Genomic DNA, 22,070 nt, shown 5'->3' with positions numbered 1-22,070 from the left:
GGGCCAAGTCCATTTGCTATGTGGGTGGGTTCTGCAGATTTCTAGTTAAACAAGTCTCACTGAGAACAAAGTACCAGGCTTGAATCAGCTCTCCTAGTTTCAGGTTAATTTTTATTGACTTTCTCCCATCTGTTACATACCCACTCCAGTTCCCCTCAGCATTTGCATTTGTCATTCTTTTTTTACCTTTTTTTTTACACAATTTAACATTTTGTTGATATTGTGAGTGCACACAAATAAATGTAGACCCTTTTCAAGTCAAGTCTGCTTTATTGTCAGTTGTTCAACATGTACAGTACATACAGATAATCGAAATTGAGTTACTCTCAGACCCCTGGTGCATACAGATAACATTAACAGTAGAGCCTAAAAATCAGTCACACCGTTGATGGTCAGATGAACGTGCTGAGGGGGCGCTCTCCTGAAGTCAACAACAATCTCCTTCGTCTTCTCCAAGTTCAGAGAGAGATTGTTGTCCCTGCACCACCCAGCCAGGCGGCTTACCTCGTTCCTGTAGTTTGTCTCATCTCAGTTTCTAATGAGACCCACTACAGTTGTGCCATCCACAGACTTAATGAAGAGGTTGGAGTTGTGTAACGGTGTGCAGTCATGGGTCACTCGAGTGAAGAGGAGGTGGCTCAACACACATCCTTGGGGGGACCCAGTGTTCAGTGTGATGGTGCTGGATGTGTTGCTGCCGACCTGTACTGCAGGAGGTCTTTCAGTCAGAATGTCCAACAGCCAGTTGCAGAGCGAAGTGTTGAGCCCCAGCTGGATCAGTTTGTAAATGAGCTGTTGAGGGATGATTGTGTTTAATGCTGAACTGAAGTCTATGAACAGCATTCTGACATAGTGATGAATGATTACTCTCACCTTAATTAGCAAAAACTGACGGCGTATCTACTGAAAAAAAAGTGGACAAAACTAGCTGTTCAATTCCAGGCTGCAGCAAAGTCAGAGTGTGCAGAAGAATCAATTGTTTCCTGTGGTCTTGTCCTGGTGGTCGTCTGAGACAAGGTCTTTACAGGGGATCTGTATCTGGGGCTCTAGTTGTCCTGGTCTTAGCTGTCTTTCAGGGCTGTAGAGGTCCTTTCTAGGTGCTGATCCACCATCTGGTCTGGATATGTTCCGGATCCGGGTGACTGCAGTGACCCTCTGATCTGGATACAGACTGGATCTGGTGGCTACGGTGACCTCGGAATAAGAGAGAAACAGACTAAAATTAGCGTATATGCCATTCTTATAATGATGTAGCAAGTTCATCAGGTGTTATGGGAAGTGTTCCCAGTTCCGGTTTACCTAATTAATGAAGGCTAAAAATCCTCTAATGGAATTGGATATTAGAAGCATTTTAGTGTGTTATGTGTAAGCCAGGTTAAAGAGATGGGTTTTTAATCTAGATTTAAACTGCAAGTGTGTGTATGCATCCCTAACAATTGTTAGGTAGGTTATTCCAGAGTTTATGCACTAAATAGGAAAAGGATCTACCGCCCACAGTTGATTTTGATATTCTAGGTATTATCAAATTGCCTGAGTTTTGAGAATGCAGTGGATGTGGAGGATTATAATGTAACAAGAGCTTGTTCAAATACTGAGGTGTTAACCATTGAGGGCTTGATAAGTAATAAACAAGATTTTAAAATCTATATGATGTTTGATAGGGGGCCAGTGCAATGTTGACAGGACCGGGCTAATATGGTCATACTTCCTGGTTCTAGTAAGAACTCTAGGTGCTGCATTTTGGACTAACTGGAGTTTGTTTATTAAGTGTGCAGAACAACCACGAAATAAAGCATTACAATAATCTAACCTTGAGGTCATGAACACATGGATTAACATTTCTGCATTTGACATTTGAGAGCATAGGCCATAATTTAGATATATTTTTGAGATGGAAATATGCAGTTTTACAAATGCTTAAAATGTGGCTTTCTAAGGAAAGATTGCTAACAAATATCACACCTAGGTTCCTAACTAATGACAAGGAATTGACAGAGCAGCCATCAAGTCTTAGACAGCATTCTTGGTTATCACATGCAGAGTTTTTAGGTCCTTTAATTAACACCTCTGTTTTTTTTTCTTCAGAATTTAGTAGTAAGAAATTACTTGTCATTCAGTTTTTTATATCGACTATGCATTCCGTTAGTTTTAAAAATGTCTATGTTTCGCCAGGCCACGAAGAAATATAGAGCTGAGTATCATCAGCATAAACATGAAAGCTAACATGTTTCCTGATGAAATCTCTCAAGGGTAACATGTAAAGCATGAAGAGAAACGGCCCTAGTACTGGGCCTTGAGGTACTCCATACAGCTCTTGTGAACCTCTTCGTTCATTGCTACGAATTGATGGCGGTCATTTAAGTACAATTTAAACCATGCTAATGCACTTCCACTATTGCCAACAAAGTGTTCTACTCTATGCAAAAGAATGTTGTGGTCAATAGTTTCAAACACAGCACTAAGATCCAATTGCACTAATAGAGAGATACAACCACTATCAGATGATAAGAGCAGGTCGTTTGTGACTCTAAGGAGAGCAGTCTCTGTACTATGATACGGTCTGAATCCTGACTGGAAATCCTCACAGATACCATTTGTCTCTAAGAAGTAATATAATTGTGAGGATACTACCTTTTCTAGTATCTTGGACAGAAAAAGAAGATTTGAGATTGGTCTATAATCAACTAGTTCTTTGGGGTCAAGTTGAAGTTGTTTTTTTTTTTGTTTTTGTTTTTTTATGAGAGGCTTAATAACAGCCAGTTTGAAGGTTTTGGGGGCATATACTAATGACAATGAAGAATAAATAATAGTCAGAAGAGGATCTATGACTTCTGGAAGCACATATTTTAGGAGCTTACAAGGAATAGGGTCTAACATACAAGTTGCTGGTTTAGATGCTTTAACAAGTTACAATTATTCCTTTCCTATAGTAGAGAATGGGTGAAACTGTTCCTCAGGGCATCTATAGAGCACTGCCTGATGCGATACTGTAGCTGATGCCTGCATGGTTGGAATTTATCCCTAATAGTATCGATTTAATAAGTAAATTAGCTCATAAAGTCATTAATTACTGCTGTGATGTTGGGAAATATCAACACTTGTTGATGCTTTATTTTTCCACTGTATTGAATAAATACCTGGGGGTATGTTTGTGTTCTTCTAAAAGAGAATCAGATCTAGCAGTTTTTAATGTTTTTTTTGTAGGATAAGTTACTCTCCCACTAAGCAATACAAAATACCTCTAGTTTTGTTTTCCTCCAGCTGCGCTCCATTTTCCAGGGTGCTCTCTTTAGGGTGCGAGTGTGCTCATTATACCATGGTGTCAGACTGTTTTTTTTATTTTTTCAAGTTTCAATGTAAAAAAAAGAAAAATTTTTGTGATGGTGATTACGTAGGTATGAATTTAAACAAATTAGCATATCGTGACGTCACTGACTGGGTCTTCAACCTGTGCCTTCGGGCACATCATTGCAAACCCCATTTTAATGATGGCTATATAGACCACAATAAAATGTATATCTTTGGCAAAAACATGTTTATTGCATGAATTTCAGGTGAGAAGAAAAAAAATAGGTACTGTTATACTGTTTTACTTGCATCCACCGCTAGGTGTCAATGCAACCTACAAATGAGAGACCGTTTACTTTGCTTTCTTGGGTTGTCAGTTTGAAAAAAATCCTGTTTGCTTTGAGTGACAAGTGTTCATTGAATCCATTGTAAAATCGATTTTGCATGTCTGTGTCAATCCTGAAGTTCCTGCAAGGTCCCCCTGCTCAAAAAGGCACATTTACAGACCCATTTAAAGTTTGCCCAAGGACATCATAATGATTCAGAGAAGGCTTGGGAGAAAGTGCTGTGGTCAGATGAGACCAAAACTGAGCTCTTTGGCTTTAACTTGACTCAAGAAATGCTGACTATGACCCCAAGAACACCATCCCTACAGTGAAGCACAGAGGTGGAAACAATAATGTTTTGGGGCTGTTTTTCTGGTAAGGGTACAGGATGACTTGAGGGGCAAATGGACTGGGCCATTTAGTGTAAAATCTTTCACTAGAACCTCCTTCCATCAGCCAAAACACTGCAGATGGGTAATGGATGGGTCTTCCAGCATGACAATGATCCGAAACATATCACCAAGGAGCTGCTCAAAAAGAAGCACATTAAGGTCATGGAGTGGCCTAGCCAGTCTCCAGGCATCAATCCTATACAAAATCTGTGAAGGTAACTGAAAATTCAAGTTGCCAAATGGGAGCCAATAAATCTTAAGAAGTCAGAGGATCTGTAAAGAGGAGTAGATCAAAATCCTTACTGTGTGCAAAACGGGTGACTATCTACAAAAAATGTATTCACCTGTGCTTGTAAACAAGGGTTTCTGCACAAAATACTAAGTATTGTTTTGCCTGGGGATCAAATACTTATTTCACTCACTAAGATGCAAATCAAAGTCTAACCTTTCACCTAACCCTCATTTTTTTTTTTTTTTTTTTTTTTTTTTGGTTGGTGTCCTTATATGTAAAAAATGAAAGAAAAAATAAAATACCCTACCATAACAATTCCAGACCCTTCATTTCTTTGTGTGCAAACTTACAAAATCAGCAGGGGATCAAATAAATATTTTCCCCACCGTATTGTGTATTTTCATGGAATGTGGCATTAACTAATTGAAGGGATATAAAATGATATGAAAGAATGAAATACATTTTAAACCCTTCTCTTTTCTCTCTTAAGATCAGCTTGGATGCCCGGAAAATCAAGCTCCTACGCCTGCCGGAGGGAAAAGCGTCCCCCTCTGGAACTAGACAGACTGTCTTTGAGGTGTGTGTCTGTCCCAGTGGAAAACTCTTCTTATCACAAGCAGGAACTGGCTCCACTTGCCAGATCAGCAGCAACTTATGCCTCTAGATATTAATAAAATCCCTTACACAAACACATACAATTACAACACACTTCAACTTACAGAGGACTTGTTCTTCTCTTGAAGAATCCAGATGACATGAACCGAAAAGAACTTCCTCAAAATTCATGAAAATACTTTGTAAAACAGTGTTTGAACAAGAAACTTTCAAGGTGATCACAAGAGAACTATTCGACATATCGTGACAGTCCCCATTCCGATGCATACATTGCTTTTACTCGTCTCTCTCTCTCTCTCTCTCTCTCTCTCTCTCTCTCTCTCTCTCTCTCTCTCTCTCTCTCTCTCTCTCTCTCTCTCTCTATATATATATATATATATATATATATATATATATATATATATATATAGGAAAGTACCATGAGTGCTTTATCTTGTATATCCTACATAAATATTACAGTTTCTTCTGTTTTGAGGTCTATGTGTAACATCAAATTGTGTGTTATTACTCAAGTTTTACATCTACAGTCCTCCATCTGAGATGCCTCCTATGACAGTCATCACCTATACCCAAACTGTGCTTACACTGGGATAAAGCCCATACACTCTGTTCAAAAGGAAGAACAGTGCCTGTGCCTTAATTCAATACATTTGTGGCAAGAAGCACACACCACTCACTTTAATTTACACAAGAACAGTTGCATTTAAATGGTTAGTTCACCCGAGAATGAAAATTTGTCCATCTTCTACTCACCCTTGAAGCATCCTAAGTTTATGTGACTTTCCTTTTTCAGAATAATCCAATCTAAGTTATGTAAAAAAATTGTCCTTGATCTTCCAAGCCTTTCAATGGGGGTAAGCAGGTGTTTGTTGTCAACAGTTAAAGTGAAATAAAGTGCGTGCATCTGTAATAAAACGTCCCTTATTTCATGTCTTCCGAATAGTTGACAACAAACACACGCTTACCCCATTAAAAGGCTTGGAAGAGCAAGGACAATTTTTAATATAACTTTGATTGGATTATTATGAAAGAGGAAAGTCACATACACCTAGGATGATTCGAAGGTGAGTAGAATATGGACGAATTTTCATTATCACGAACTAACCCTTTAAGTTACTTGCTTTTGCTCCACAAAGTTAACAACATTTTTGGCAACTTAATTGCAGAAAAAATGTTGAGAAACCAGTGACCCCAAGTTCATACATTATGTGCTGACTTCTGCTTTAATAATAATAATAATAATATATATATATATATATATATATATATATATATATATATATATATATATATATATATATATATATATTTCAGATTTTGTTTCAATGTTATTTTATTGGTTTGGCACACAATGCAGAAAAGTTGAAATTGGGAGAAACACTTGACGTGTGGATATCATATGACCCCTTTTATTATTATTATTATTATTATTATTACTGAAGTAAACCTTCTAAACTTTATGACATAGTATAAATATACATTGTATTCCAGAATGTAAATGCTGCAGTTTATTTTATTTTTATGTAGGTCTCAAGTGACTCTATGAAACACTGAATCTTGTCTCCTAAGTAATTGCATTTTAAACTCCAGTTGGTAATATTTATCTGAAATATAAAAGTGAGTGGAAAAAAAAAACTCATTCTCACTGTAATTCATTACCACTTGATCACAAAATTTGAAACAATGAGGAGTGACATCTGTGATCATTGTTTGAAAGCTGAAGCCCCTTCCAACTGTTGACATTCTATTAACATACTAAATGCTATAGGTAGTGAAAGGAAATAGGAACACTTAAAAAAGCTGTAGGGAAAAAAAACAGCATCACAGAAGGGCTTAATCAAATTAATTGTATTTAGATTTTTCAGGAGAATTTGAAACTCGTGGTGTCTGTGTGTGTGTTTGCTATTGTAATGAACTTTTGCATGATACTAAAAGACAGAAGCCAATGACATGCCTTGTGTTTTTTTTTTTTTCTTTTTTTTTTTTAGGTAATAGCAAAAACATATGTTTGAGTCTTCCCCTTTTATTGAATGAATCCGCTAAAAGGAGGACTTTGGAACTGATACTCATATTGTTTGATGAATTGTTGTGCTAAATAAATTCAGCCATTTATGTTTAGAAAAAAATTATAATAATAAATAAATAAATATATGCAGTGCCCTCCATAAGTATTGGAACAGTAAAGACAAAATAGCTTTTTATGCTGTGAAGTCAAGACATTTGCAAATATGATTAAAAGATGAATATGCGACAACACTACAGAATGTCACATTTTGTTGTTAGGTCTTTCGACACATTTTACCAAACAAAAAGGACCACACTTTCAGAGTCTATCCCACTATTTGAAGTGAGCATACGTATTTGTACAGTTGAATTTAAGGCAGATGTAAAAGTTTAAAAGCTATCAGAGCAGTGAGTCTGCAACCCATAGACTTCACCAGGCTCTTGGTCTTACGCTTTGAAATGCTTTTCCCCAGCCTTTAATGCAGCCAGTTCCAACTGTTGCTTGTTTTGGGGAATTTATGTCTTTAGTCTTCTCTTCAGCTGGTGAAATTAATGTTCAATTGGATTTAAATCTGGAGATTGATTTGGGCATTTCTTTGCCCTGATAAAGTCCTTGAATTAACTGGCAGAGTGTTTTGGGTTATTGTCCTGATCCAATATGAAGTGTTTTCTAATAATAAGTTTGGTGGCTTTTTCTTGAATATTGGTCGCCAAGATGATTTTGTACCCTTCCAAATTCATTCTACTATTGCCATAATACATTAAGTCATCATTAAAATTAAGAGGTCCTGTTCTAGAGACAACCATGCATGCCCATGCCATGACACCACCTCCACCAAGCTTTACAGATGAGGTTGTATGCTAAGAATCATTTGTAGTTCCCGTTTTTTCTCCACACTTTTGCTTTCCAATCATTTAGTTAAATGTTCATTTTTGTCTCTTCGGTCCATCAAATCAGTTCCAAAACTCTACTGGCTCACATTTGTGAAGAATCTTGCCTTTCTATTTTTGGTGCTGATCAGAGGTTTGCATATTTCTGTGTAGCTTCTGTAATTCTGTGTCAAATTCTCCTGTGGACTGTAGATTGACAGAGCATCACCTCAGCTTTCTGGAGGTTGTTGATGATTTTAAAGCAGACATGTATTTTAAAGTTCATTTTCGCAGCTTTTATGATTTGCCTGTCATCAACTTCTGTTGTTTTTCTCAGCCGATCAGGGGTGTGTAACTAAGTTAGCAACTTTGTTGGTAGCAATGCAATTTCCCATTGCCAACCAACTAAGTTGCTAACAGGTTACCAACTATGTTTTTGGGAAACGCACCCCAGGTCGTTGTTGGTTGCTGATGTCGCCGGTAGTTTCCAAACTCTTGATTGCTCTATGCCCTTTGTTTTTCCTACAATTCTAATTGACTTCCTCTTTTCTTTCAGCATCCAAATTCCTTGCTTTTATTTCAGAGTCGGCTTCCTCGTCTTCATCCTGGTTTGTGTGTGTCATCATTGAAAGCAAGACTTAGAATGCAGAAGCAATGGATTTAACTGATAAGACACCTTTCCTGCTTTTAATATCTGAAGAATTAATGCAACATGACACAACTGAACATTTAGAAAGACCTGTGAGACAACTGTTCCAATACTTGTGCTCACATCAGACAGGGAGATGAAACTCTAAAAGTGCTGATCTTCTTGGCTGGTAAAACATCTTTTTGTCGTTTCACCCAATAATAAAATGTGACATTCTGTAGTTTTGTCTCATATTCATCTTTTAATCATATTTACAGATTTCTTGACTCCACAGCAAACAACAACTTTGTCTTTACTGTTCCAATACTTATGTAGGCTACTGTGCATAGTTAATTTAGTTTCCTCTTTTCTCCCCAATGTTGCTTAACACAGACATTACTTCTGAACAATGAGTATGAACGATTTTGTATAAGGAGCACAAAATGTTTCATATATTTTTTGATAATAAAACTAAAGCTCAGCGTAACCTAGCTTTCAGTGTGTGACACTATACTGGACAAGTCTCCAACATGTATACATATGTGTAAATAAAATCTAATATTGGATTAAGTAAACAGCTACATAACTAAATGTCTTGGGTTTAATATGCATAATAAATGAGCCCCAGCCAAGACCCAAGGCATTTAGTTCTGTAATGTTATGGGCCCCAGCCTAAACCCAAGGTATGTAGGTCTGTAAGTTTTTTTTTTTTTTTTTATTGTGTGCAGCATTTTATTCTGTTTTTGGTCTTTCAGACTTTTGGCGACCACATTGCAGAAATTCAGTGACATTAAAATTTTGTTTAACATTTTGAGATATCTGGAAACTCATTTATTTTATTGGAGGTAAAAGTGACGGAAACTTTCGCATATTCTATGCTTCTATGCAACATACTTGGTTGTAGAGAGAACTCTATTGATGCAAATAAATATGTCAGCTATCTATATTAAATTTATTATACCTTAATGTATACAGTTTGTATTTATGAATTGAGCTCCAACCAACACTGAACCAATAAACTTGACAAAAGAAAAAAGTGGATGAGGGCCAATTTTTCAAAGCTAAACACCGGTTAACGTTTTCTTGGAAGTCTTGGTTACAGTTTATTTTAAAATGATGTTAGTACAGTGTAACTATTAAAATAAGTATGGAGTTATAATATTAATTAACTATTTGTACTCATTGTAGGTTAAGAGTTAGGGTTTGATTTAGGGTTATTTGATTGGAATTATGCTTAATCTACGGTTATTACTATAAGTACATGTAATGTGTAACTATGTCATGTTAAAATAAAGTGTTACAAAATTGTCTACTGTAGCATCAACTTGAAATATATAGAGCACAGTATTTTTACAAAGTTCTCTGAAACACTTAATTATGATTGGTCAGTCACTGCATTCAGCGGTCAGATATTTCTTAATAATGACTATCCTTGGCAACACTGTAACTGACCACTCTCTGCAGTCTCTACAACTATATAAAATAATAACAACTCAATATATCATGTCCATGTATTTATTTGGTAAGTTATAAGCAGAATAATGGGTAGCACTTTATTTTACAGTCCTGTTCCCCATGTACATACTATGTACTTATTATAGTAATTACAATAACTATGTAATAACTAGGTACTAACCCTGAACCTACCCCATAACCTTACCCTACCCCATGTAGTTACCTTGTATTACCAGAACTTTTGTACTACCAGAACTTTCTTAGATAAATACACTGTAAGTACACTATAAGTACATGTAAGTACACGTACTATAAAAAAAGTGCAACCGAATAATGTACAGCAAGATATGATTGCAAAATAAACCACAACAGGTTGATTATGACCACCAGCAAGTTGCATTCAGTGTTATTTTGTTCTTCTGTTTGAGATAAAAAAATAAAAAAATAACCGTAAGAATAAAACTCGTAATAGAACTCAAAACATCTATCTGTAGCGGGGCCTTTAAGAGGAGAAAACTACCTCTACATATGCAAGACTAAGGTGAATGTGATTTCACCAAGTACAACATGTTCCTGGATCAACAGCCTTGTTGATCCTGGCACAACATTCCAATCAATCAATCAGAATGGAGATATAACTTTTCAGGAAATATCAGTTTTAGGCTTACAATCAGGGTTAGGTGCTTTTTCACCCCAGCTGTTATTTCCCAAAAAAAAAAAAAATTGTGGGTAGAGTTATGTTTAGGGGTAGGGATTGGGTTAAGTCTATATTTTCGACAATAAATGTTGATCCAGGATCATCAAAAGATGTTGATCCAGGAAGATGTCTTACTTGGCAAAATCACAGCGACTTCAAGACTACACCACCCTGTTAACAAGGGAAATATTAATACTAATGAACTTAACCACTTGCAAGGGACGCACATGAGTGTTGCTTTTGATAGGAGGGCAGGAGAGACGTGGATACAAAATCAAATACAAAAGCTTTATTTCAATAATAGAGCAACGATATTTAAAAAAACTGTGGGACCATACAACATTCACAACAAAGAAAACAAAAAGGAGGCAGAGGCTTAACAATGGCAGGACACGATTTTACTGAGCACAAGGCTCCTATACCACTCTTACCACCCTGTGCACAGGTCTCAACTCACGCACACCAGTAAGGTCAAGCATGATGAACACACAGCACTCTGTGACAAAACCTTCACCATCACACGTGAGGGCCTACTAATGGCCTGCCCTGAAGCTTCGGCTCATGTAATGAAAAGACCAAATTACCCAAAAATGGTCTCAACATAAACAAGGAAACTTAAAGGCCATGTTGCAGATTAAACACCACTTTCGATTAATGGGTACATAAATCACTCAAGATATGTATATCATTTTAAAATGTCTCAAAAATGGTCTTAAAGACCTATTTTTTTAAGTTTTTGGTATTAACGTTTTTTTTACGCAACTCGGTGATGACGTCATGTTGGGGAGAGGTCGAGGAAAGGTAGCCTCAGTCTAGTATGATGCAGCGTTTTAGGCAACCCGTAACCCATGTTTTTCCAACCTTAAACCCATGAAGTGCACTGGAACGGCAATCAAATCCGTGACTTCCCACCCGTGAACTCATGTCTCGTACTAGATCGATGCACTCCGAGTTCCGAGGTCACACAGCACACGAAACAACGATGACAGCCCATACGAATAATACTGCCTGCGGATGCAGTATTTATGCAAGTAGTACACGTTGAAAAAACTATTTTAGGTCAATGCCACGTTGCAATAAAATAAATAATCTAGTTACAATTCCTTGCACTCAGAAAGTTTGGCGTAACTTGCCTGGAATGGTACAAAGTCGTTAGAAGTTGTATGAAATAGTGATTACGAGCTCAAAAACCTGCCTGGAACGCAGCATCAGAACTATAGCGAATGACTGGGATGAGGAAGAGGTGGCGAGAGCAAACATGTATGATGGCCTGCAGCTGTGTAATTTCGATCCAGCCAGCTGTGAGAGGGCAAATGAGGAATTGCCAAGAACTGATGTCCGTCAAAGCCTATGCATGGTCCGAGGAGAATGAGTGGAGAGTTGGTGAAGTGTCCTGGTGAGTTGCTATCATTTAGCATCGCAGCAATGAGCACTGGATCTAGTTTACGAGCAGCAGTGCACAATAACGACACACACACACACACACATATATATATATATATATATATATATATATATATATATATATATATATATATATATAATTTTATTTATTTATTACTGTCATTGAATAGCACCGAGTGAAAAATCATTGTTTTCTTTATATCTAGTGGCAGGGATCATGACGTTAGTTCAGAGAAGTACCGGTAACCTTTGTCATAGTGTCGTAGAACTGGTAAATTTTGTCTTTGTCATCTAGAAATAAAAGGCATCATGCTAGCTATATGGATGTTTTAAGCGTTTATCTCGTCCTCCGGTGAAAATGTTGTTGCAAACGTAGCCACGTGTGTGTTGCTGTGTTTGGTAGGTGCTTGTGTGGGCAGTGCTGTCCCATGTAAACTCTGTTAGAAAGCTTGTGCTGTAGGGAAGTGAGTGCATTTGGGTCGCTGTTGGTCGCTATCTCTCTATCTATCTGTCTGTCTATCTATCTATATACTGTATATAGTATATATATATATATATATATATATATATATATATATATATATATATATATATATATATATATATATATATATATATATTAGGGGTGTAACGATACGCGTATTCGTATTGAACCGTTCGGTACGACGCTTTCGGTTCGGTACGCGGTACGCATTATGTATACCGAACGGTTCGTTGGAGTAATTAATTATATTTGAAAAAAAAAAAAAAAGAGAGAGAAAGAAATATAATGATATGCGTTCAACAAGGTAGCCCAATAACCCAAACAACGTAACAGGCAACGCCCCTGACACTCCCGAAGAAGAAAAAAACACCATCTTATATGTTTATGTTAGGCTACTCAGCAGGCGCTCGCTCACTCAGTACACGCTGAAGGCTCGTTGCAAAATAGCCAATGCGTTTAACAGACTAGAAATGAGAAGATCCTCCAATAACCAACAGGTCTGGTGTTTGGGTGCACTTTGGATTCCCTTTAAGCTATAATGGTGATGGCAAGAGAGTGGTGGATAAAAAAACAACGGTATGTCGCATCTGCAACATGACAGGGTACACCAGCGGGATTACAAAAAAAAAAAAAAAAAAACCAGCGGGAATATCTGGGATATATGCGTCAGTACTATCTGGGAAAAGACGAAAAAAAGGAGAAACATGCACGCAGCAAACTATCCCTGCAGCATTTAGACACTATAGCTTAGAGGGAATCCAACCCAAACACCAGACCTGTTGGTTATTTTAGGATCTTATATTTCTGGTCTGTTAAATGCATTAGACATTTTGCAACGAGCCTTCAGCGCGTGCTGAGTGAGCGAGCGCCTTAGGGGCCGTTCACATATCGTGCCTAAAAACGCATGGAAAACGCTAAGCGCGTCTTTCTCCTCCTTTCCAAAGCGCTCGGGCAGAAGCGCTCATGAGGCGTCTGTCTTTGCTAAGCAACAATGACGTGCTCTCTCCATGAGACGCGGAAATTTCAGCGAAGGATAAATGGATTTGCAGCTCTAAAAATCGCTTGCAGTAGCTCTGCTACTGAATTTATTTCAAAATTGCAATCCATATACAACTATGATCAGCTGTTCCTTCATCTTGGCTGAGCTCTCAACGTTGTTACGGGAAAGGATGAAGCTGATTGGTTGGTTCTTGTCACATGACCCGCGGTGCGCTTGCGGCATTCTGAAAAGTTGAGATGTTTTTACATTTTGCTGTATCTAAAACGTATCGAACCGAACCGAACCGTGACATCAGTGTATCGTATCGAACCGTGAATTTTGTGAACCGTTACACCCCTAATATATATATATATATATATATATATATATATATATATTTATCTATTTATCTATAATCTGCGTTCTGCGCTATCTGAATACTCTCGTCTCTCTAGTCACTCTCAATGCTCTCAAGGCGGCTTTGGTAAATTCAGTTCCCCAACGTGACGTGATGCAATGCATTGTGGGGGAAAGGAGGCTGCTGTAAGATGTACTTACTTTTTCGTATTATATTCCATTTTGTGATACCCAACAACATAAAATACAATGGATAAACATTTATTACCAACAAGCAAATTGCACATATTCGTTAAAAAATTAACCTTGCAACATGGCCTTTAAGTACAAAAAACTAACATTAAAATGAATAAACCAGGGGCCCTGAGTATGTTAACCCTGAAATGAGAGAAACTCTAGGTTTTCTGTTTCAGAATGGAAGGTTTGTCAAACCCAAGAAAGCAGAATAAGTCAAGCCCATTTCTGAAAGAGAGCTAACTTATACTCAGAGTCAGATACTATGGTAACATACTCTATGAACCTTTAGGGAAATTAAGTGACGTAAGTAAAATTATATGCCAGTGTGGTAATAAAAATAATCTTAATGCAATTTAAAAACAAGATTATTCTGAGTGTCTATTACTAAGTGCAAATCTACTGTAGCTCCGCCCTCCATCGGCAAATAAGGTTAAATACAACACATGTGAATAACGGCTTCAATGGTGTAGGCATTGTAACGCGAATGATTGAGTTAGAGTCAGGCTTTTGCCGAGCTTGTTCTTCTCACTTTTCCCATCACGTCACATTCAGTGTTGGGAACGTTACTTTAAAAAAGTAATTAGTTATAGTTACTCACTACTTGTTCCAAAAAGTAACTGAGTTAGTAACTGAATTACTCTATAATAAAAGTAACTCGTTACCAGGGAAAGTAACTATTTGCGTTACTGTAAAAAAAAAAAATAAAAAAAAAATAAAAAAAAAAATAACATTTGCTACATGTCAGAGAATTTGTACTTTTTTTTTTTTTGAAGTTTTCACAAAGTCAGTTGAAATGAGTAGAACAGACAGGTACATAACTTTCAATATTTATTGCACGTCAACAGACAGCAAGAGTTTTATCCTGCACTTCAAGTATTATCTTTGTAAGAAAAGTGTTTTTGACCACTAGCTTTGTAGATGCGTGTCAAACATTACATGTACACATTTCATGCACGTTCTTGCCTTTGACCACAATGAATTTGAAGCAGTGCTTATTAGAGCCCGACCGATATGGATTTTTGGGGGCCGATGCCGATATTAACTCGAAAAGAGCCGATTTATAAGCCGATATTTTGATTTTGAAAATAAACTGGAAATTAGACCCATTTCCTATAAAGTACACTTACACAACATTCAATAGCAAAATATCTCCCTGTTCTATGTATGTGGGCTGTATAAACCATTTTCCAGAAGGGATTTATGTAAAAAAAAAGCCTTAGATTACAGTCTCAATGACTAAACAATCGCACATCAAAATTATATATTTTTTAATGATCAAAAAACAGTTTTAAACATTTAACAGTTTTACTTCCAGTTGAAGCTTGTTTTAACAGTCTGTGTGTTTACTTTAAATAAATTATAATACTAAAGTTAAAGTAAAAAAGCTATACCAAAATATAATAAGTTAAAATAAGTTAAATATAAAGCTACATATAAAATAAATAAATATAAAATATAAAATAAATAAATATAAAATAAATAAATAATACCAAAATATAATTTAAGCAATGTAGAATGTTCTCAATATATACAACACACAGGCAGGAGGTTTTCCTCCTTCACTACTGTTTACAAATTATACTTTTAGAATTTTACTCTGTCTTGCTCTGAACTTTAATATTTGAACAGTGTTTTGAAAAATGTCTTGAACAGGGTGCTCAGTCCTTAGTACTGCCAGTTGAGAAGTGGCAGGTTGTAGTACAGGAAGCACAACATCTCTGCCTTGGAACCTGTTAGAGAGCTCCTCCTATCTTGATAGATGGCCCCCACAGTGCTGAATACCCTCTCACTAGGGACAGATGAAGGTGGAGGAGTGAGAAACCTCCTGGCCAATGGAGCCAGAGTCTGGAAGCGGCCAGCGTTTTGCCTCCACCACTGCAGGGGGTCACCTGATGATGATGATGATGACAAATACAAATGTTATATACTTAATATACAAAAGCATAACTTAATTTTATATCACTGAAAAATAAATAGTGAAACCTGTTTTGCGATCAAGAACGGGCTCTTGAAGATACCGATCCAGCTCCTCGTTCAGACTCTCAGACACCCCTGTCACTGTTTGCTGGCTCTGCAACATGTCCTCGTAGAGATGGTCAAGTACACTCTGCTTCTGGTCTAGGGACTTCTCCATCCTAGGTTTCTTTGAATATCCCTCGGCATCCTTATGAGTGGCTGCTGAGCTTGCTTGATGTTGTTTGTCTGCCTCTTCTTCAAGACAGGTTTTGGCCTTCTTGGTTGTGCTGTCAGAGAGGGGACGCTGTTTGTAACGAGGATCCAGCACACAGGCCAGCACTGCTTCTTTGGACTCTGCAATCTTGGAAAACCTTCTGGTTAGGCTGTCGAGCATGACCTTCCTCAAAGTCTGAATTCCTCTAGTTTCAGGACCCTGAGTCTCCAGAAATCTTTTCAAAACCTCAATGGTGGGGATGATGCATGATGCAGATGCATCAGACTTACTCACTTCTAGAGTAATTTCCTCAATTGGTTCCAGTGTGTTGACCAGCTTTTCGACCAGGTCCCACTCCTCCACACTTGGACATGTAAAATGTCCAAAGTCCCCAGAGTAGACTGTCAGTGCTCTCTTTTGCTCCTGCATCCTTTGGAGCATATGCAATGTAGAGTTCCATCTGGTCGGGCATGCCTGGAGAATGCGGTGTTCAGGTAGACCAACATCCTTCTGAATTTGTTCAAGCCTCTGCTTGGCAGGGACTGAATGACCAAAATGGGTTGCACACCTCTTCAGTTTGGCCAGGATGTCACCTACAGCTCTCTGTGCCTGGAGACCATCATTCACAACAAGCTGGAGGGTGTGAGCACTGCAGCTCAGGTCAGGCATATCCACCAACCTCATCCCCTTAACAACATTGGCTCCATTGTCCCTGAGCACCAGCAGCACACGTTCACTGTCTATATCCCACTCAGTAAGCATGTCTAAAAACAACTGTCCAATGTACTCGCCAGTGTGAGATCCACTCATGGCTTTCACATTTAGGACAACTTGCACCCTGTTCCATTCTTCATCGATGAAGTGAGCAGTCAAGCTCATTAGGGACTCAGTGGACCCTGACCAACAATCTGTTGTAAATGCAATATGCTTTGCATTTTCAACAGCCAAAAGCTCCTTTATCTTGATCACCACTTGCATGCACATGATGCAATTTTTCTGTGCGATAAAACTTTTCTGTCTTCAGAGTGTACCTAGGCTCTGCAGCAGCCAGCAGCCTTCTAAACCCCACACCTTCCACCACAGAAAAAGCTTGGATGTCTGTCGCTATCATCTCCATTACTTTTTTGTCCAGGTTTTTTGCCCTTGGATCTGATGGACCCCATTTGAGTACCTTATCAAATGCTTGTGGCAGGGTAGGCTGCTGTGTTCTAACAGAAAGAGTTTTTTGTACCTCACTCTGCTGCTGTGCCTCTTTATATTGCTCACTGTGTTTGGTTTTCAGATGAGTCCACAAATTGGAAGTGTTTTTCTGCTTCGCTTTGCTAGAGCCCTGGCTTACATTAGCTGCACATATATTGCAGAACACTGCATTAGAGGAATCTTTTGAGAAGTAGTCCCACACTTTGCTGCCACAGCGTTCACCTTTTTCAGCCATCTGTAGGGCAGAAAGAGAGACAGAGAAAGAATAAGCATGTTAATATCACCATGTATCATTACTCATGTCATCATTAGAATTATAATAATAATAATAATAATAAACAGGGATCTCCTACATGCAAAAATTAGAAATATATAGAAATATATATATATATTGTCAAGCAATAGGTATTACCTACTTATATTTAACTATAGTATTACAACATTTTCCTGTTATGTCTGTAAAGCTGTTTTGAAACAATCTGTAAAACAGAAGAAAAAAAAGCACTTGTTCAGCTCACATTTATTTACATGTCCCCTCTGGTTTAATCATTTCTGACGCACCTACTGTAACTACACTATATTTGCTCTCACGGACACATTCACAACGGACCCGTATTTTTTATCTTCTCCTCTTCTCTTTGTGCAGTCTGAATCAAAACATCGTCATGCACTGGCATCGTCATACGGAATCAATTCGAAGTTAAATGGTTAGTGTCATGAACACACCGCTGTCAAAAGTTAATAGCAAGCATTTAAGGGGCCTGCTAAAAAAGGAAGCTATATTAGTGTTAGAATAACATAACCGTTGTTGTTTTTTCGAGGCACGCTGTACATAACTTCTAGTCATTAACTATACGCTCCCCCCTGCCACAGTTACGCGGTCATTATGTGGGAAACACTGCAGATATATTTAGAATAAGTTAAACGATAACGTTATAGTTTGAACTCTTATTAACGTTCGCGTACTTCCACTGATAAACATGGTATTAGCTTTGTGGCTAATCTAATATAGCAATGCATTAGCGGCTGTAAATGATGTTACAGAATATTTAGAAGTGATAATGATAGGACCGTTAGCTAGAACTGTCACACTGTTTTTATATAAAAAAGTATGAACTAAATCTACAATCATTTCACATGACAAACGACAGACTCACCGTCAAAAGATTAGATCTCTGTGGCTCAGGTGATAGCGGTTCTTCTTCTGTAGTGGATTTCTGGCGCTGTTGTCAACTCTGGAGCTGGAGCCCTCTGGTGGGCAAACTATGCAACACTCATAACATGAGTGAAGCATGAGACTCTGTTCCTCATGTTTCATCGGCCATTATAAACGCCGATGCCGATTTAAATGCAATTAGCTTATATCGGCCGATAATATCGGCCGGCCGATATATCGGTCGGGCTCTAGTGCTTATATCTTCACCTTGAAAATGCCAACTTTTCATCGGATTGCTCCTGACTCGCCATCTCTGCTGCGAATCTCTGTTTGGCGCCGCTGGCGTAGCCGCGTGTGCCGGCATATGTGTAAAAACAATGGCTATGATTGGCTACCATGAAACACATGACTCTGGCTTAGCCAATCACAACCACTTATCTCGTCATTAACCCACCTGCTCACTCGCTGTGTGAGTCAGGGGTGCGTTCGGATTGCATAGTTTATTAAATCAATGCATAGTAATGCACCACATTTAACGTTCAGTAACGTTAATGGCGTTGTAACGACGGGAAAATTAATTAGTTAGATTACCGCGTTACTGAAAAAATAACGTTGTTTCCTAACGCCGTTCTTTTAAACGCCGTTATTCCAAACACTGGTCACATTAGAGTTTTTTTTTTTTTTTTTAAATAAAAAATACAATTTAAAAATTAACAAAATGTTCTAAAAGTGGAAGTAAAGTGCCCAACTATTGTTTAATAATGATAAAACTATTTATAATTGTAATAAATATAATAATTTACAATCTGTTATTATTGCATCCTGTTAGTGTATAACAATACTGAGGTGCAAATGTATCTGCCAGTATAAAGTATAACTAGCATCTAATTATTATTTACACTTAGACTGTTGCAAAGAACTCTTACTTTTACATGGTTAACAGAATATATCACTATTTTTACTGTACATTTTTTTCTGTAAATAGCATTTAGAGCTACTTGCACTTAGCCTACCGTAAATAGGATATATTGCTAAGAAGTATGTTAATTCCACTTAGTGTAAATAGCCACTGCCATATTTTTCTTACTCTATTGGCAGATCATTTGTAAAATAAGAAAAATGCACTTAAAGTATTATTATTAAATGGACAATAAGTCACTTTTTAGGTATTTTATTATGTAAAATCAATATTTTTATTCATAAATATGCCCTCAATGGTATACAAATACCTATGCCAATGTTTAAACTAATCCTCGTAAATGAAGAATTTATTATCTTTATATAAATGGGACGGGTAGGTCGACGGAGGCTTCCATGTAGTTCCGCCATCTTGCAAAACTATAATAGCAGAGAGGGACAAAAAGTACTAAGCCAACGCGTTTCCACAACGCGTTTTCGGTCAGAGCCAGAAACGCAGGTGCAGATCAGTGAGAGGCGCTTGAAACTGCACCGGCAAGTTTATAGGTCTGGATTGCATTCTTATTATGGACCATACATATGCCGCGCCACAGGAGAAGAAAACATCGTCGCCAAAACAGTAAAAAAAAAGAACGTAAAAGGAAACGTGACCGTAGATTACAGAAAACAAGAGTTAATGTCGGGGAAGCTTTTTCTAGGTGGAAAGAGCTAATGCTGGATAAAGATTTCAAAAGAGACGCTGAAGTGGCCTGTTTTCTTCTCGAAAGGTGGGTCAGTGTTTGATGATGATATCTAACAATGCACATACAGTATTGTTCAAAATAATAGCAGTACAATGTGACTAACCAGAATAATCAAGGTTTTTCGTATATTTTTTTATTGCTACGTGGCAAACAAGTTACCAGTAGGTTCAGTAGATTCTCAGAAAACAAATGAGACCCAGCATTCATGATATGCACGCTCTTAAGGCTGTGCAATTGGGCAATTAGTTGAATTAGTTGAAAGGGGTGTGTTCAAAAAAATAGCAGTGTGGCATTCAATCACTGAGGTCATCAATTTTGTGAAGAAACAGGTGTGAATCAGGTGGCCCCTATTTAAGGATGAAGCCAACACTTGTTGAACATGCATTTGAAAGCTGAGGAAAATGGGTCGTTCAAGACATTGTTCAGAAGAACAGCGTACTTTGATTAAAAAGTTGATTAGAGAGGGGAAAACCTATAAAGAGGTGCAAAAAATGATAGGCTGTTCAGCTAAAATGATCTCCAATGCCTTAAAATGGAGAGCAAAACCAGAGAGACGTGGAAGAAAATGGAAGACAACCATCAAAATGGATAGAAGAATAACCAGAATGGCAAAGGCTCAGCCAATGATCACCTCCAGGATGATCAAAGACAGTCTGGAGTTACCTGTAAGTACTGTGACAGTTAGAAGACGTCTGTGTGAAGCTAATCTATTTTCAAGAATCCCCCGCAAAGTCCCTCTGTTAAAAAAAAGGCATGTGCAGAAGAGGTTACAATTTGCCAAAGAACACATCAACTGGCCTAAAGAGAAATGGAGGAACATTTTGTGGACTGATGAGAGTAAAATTGTTCTTTTTGGGTCCAAGGGCCACAGGCAGTTTGTGAGACGACCCCCAAACTCTGAATTCAAGCCACAGTACACAGTGAAGACAGTGAAGCATGGAGGTGCAAGCATCATGATATGGGCATGTTTCTCCTACTATGGTGTTGGGCCTATTTATCGCATACCAGGGATCATGGATCAGTTTGCATATGTTAAAATACTTGAAGAGGTCATGTTGCCCTATGCTGAAGAGGACATGCCCTTGAAATGGTTGTTTCAACAAGACAATGACCCAAAACACACTAGTAAACGGGCAAAGTCTTGGTTCCAAACCAACAAAATTAATGTTATGGAGTGGCCAGCCCAATCTCCAGACCTTAATCCAATTGAGAACTTGTGGGGTGATATCAAAAATGCTGTTTCTGAAGCAAAACCAAGAAATGTGAATGAATTGTGGAATGTTGTTAAAGAATCATGGAGTGGAATAACAGCTGAGAGGTGCCACAAATTGGTTGACTCCATGCCACACAGATGTCAAGCAGTTTTAAAAAACTGTGGTCATACAACTAAATATTAGTTTAGTGATTCACAGGATTGCTAAACCCCAGAAAAACAAAATGTTTGTACAAAATAGTTTTGAGTTTGTACAGTCAAAGGTAGACACTGCTATTTTTTTGAACACACCCCTTTCAACTAATTGCCCAATTGCACAGCCTTAAGAGCGTGCATATCATGAATGCTGGGTCTTGTTTGTTTTCTGACAATCTACTGAACCTACTGGTAACTTGTTTGCCACGTAGCAATAAAAAATATACTAAAAACCTTGATTATTCTGGTTAGTCACATTGTACTGCTATTATTTTGAACAATACTGTAATTCAGAAAATATAACGAATAAAAAAGACATAACTACTAATTACAATATTTCATGTTTTCTACAGTCAGTAATTCATACTGTAACATTCGTTTGTTAGTTGTCATGTTGCAGTTTGTTTGAAATAACACACCTGTTCACCTGAAGGAAAACTCAACGAAGTGCTATTAGAAGACATCCTGTCAAAGCTTTTTGGTACATATCGCCTACCGTAGATGCAA

General features: G+C 37.7%; 1 protein-coding gene and 1 pseudogene across 7 annotated transcripts in view; one reads left to right on the top strand and one right to left on the bottom strand.

Annotated features, from left to right (window-relative positions):
• Positions 1-22,070, top strand: part of sgcd (sarcoglycan, delta (dystrophin-associated glycoprotein)) — a 469,726-nt gene that overhangs the window by 426,323 nt on the left and 21,333 nt on the right. For 6 of the 7 annotated variants that reach the window (XM_052588189.1, XM_052588187.1, XM_052588188.1 and 3 more), the window contains one exon: positions 4,729-4,815. In XM_052588189.1, coding sequence (XP_052444149.1) covers positions 4,729-4,815 — 87 coding nt within the window. Of the gene's footprint in view, positions 1-4,728; positions 4,816-8,283; positions 10,200-22,070 lie in introns of those variants that run through there. The other variant, XM_052588191.1, reaches the window with a different exon arrangement.
• Positions 14,762-19,097, bottom strand: LOC127985958 (zinc finger BED domain-containing protein 4-like; annotated as a pseudogene).

The sequence above is a fragment of the Carassius gibelio genome, chromosome B21 (genome assembly GCF_023724105.1).
Source record: "Carassius gibelio isolate Cgi1373 ecotype wild population from Czech Republic chromosome B21, carGib1.2-hapl.c, whole genome shotgun sequence".
In the NCBI taxonomy this organism is placed as follows: domain Eukaryota; kingdom Metazoa; phylum Chordata; class Actinopteri; order Cypriniformes; family Cyprinidae; genus Carassius; species Carassius gibelio.
Note: the sequence above shows the minus strand (reverse complement) of the source record. Positions and strands in the feature narration are given on the sequence as shown.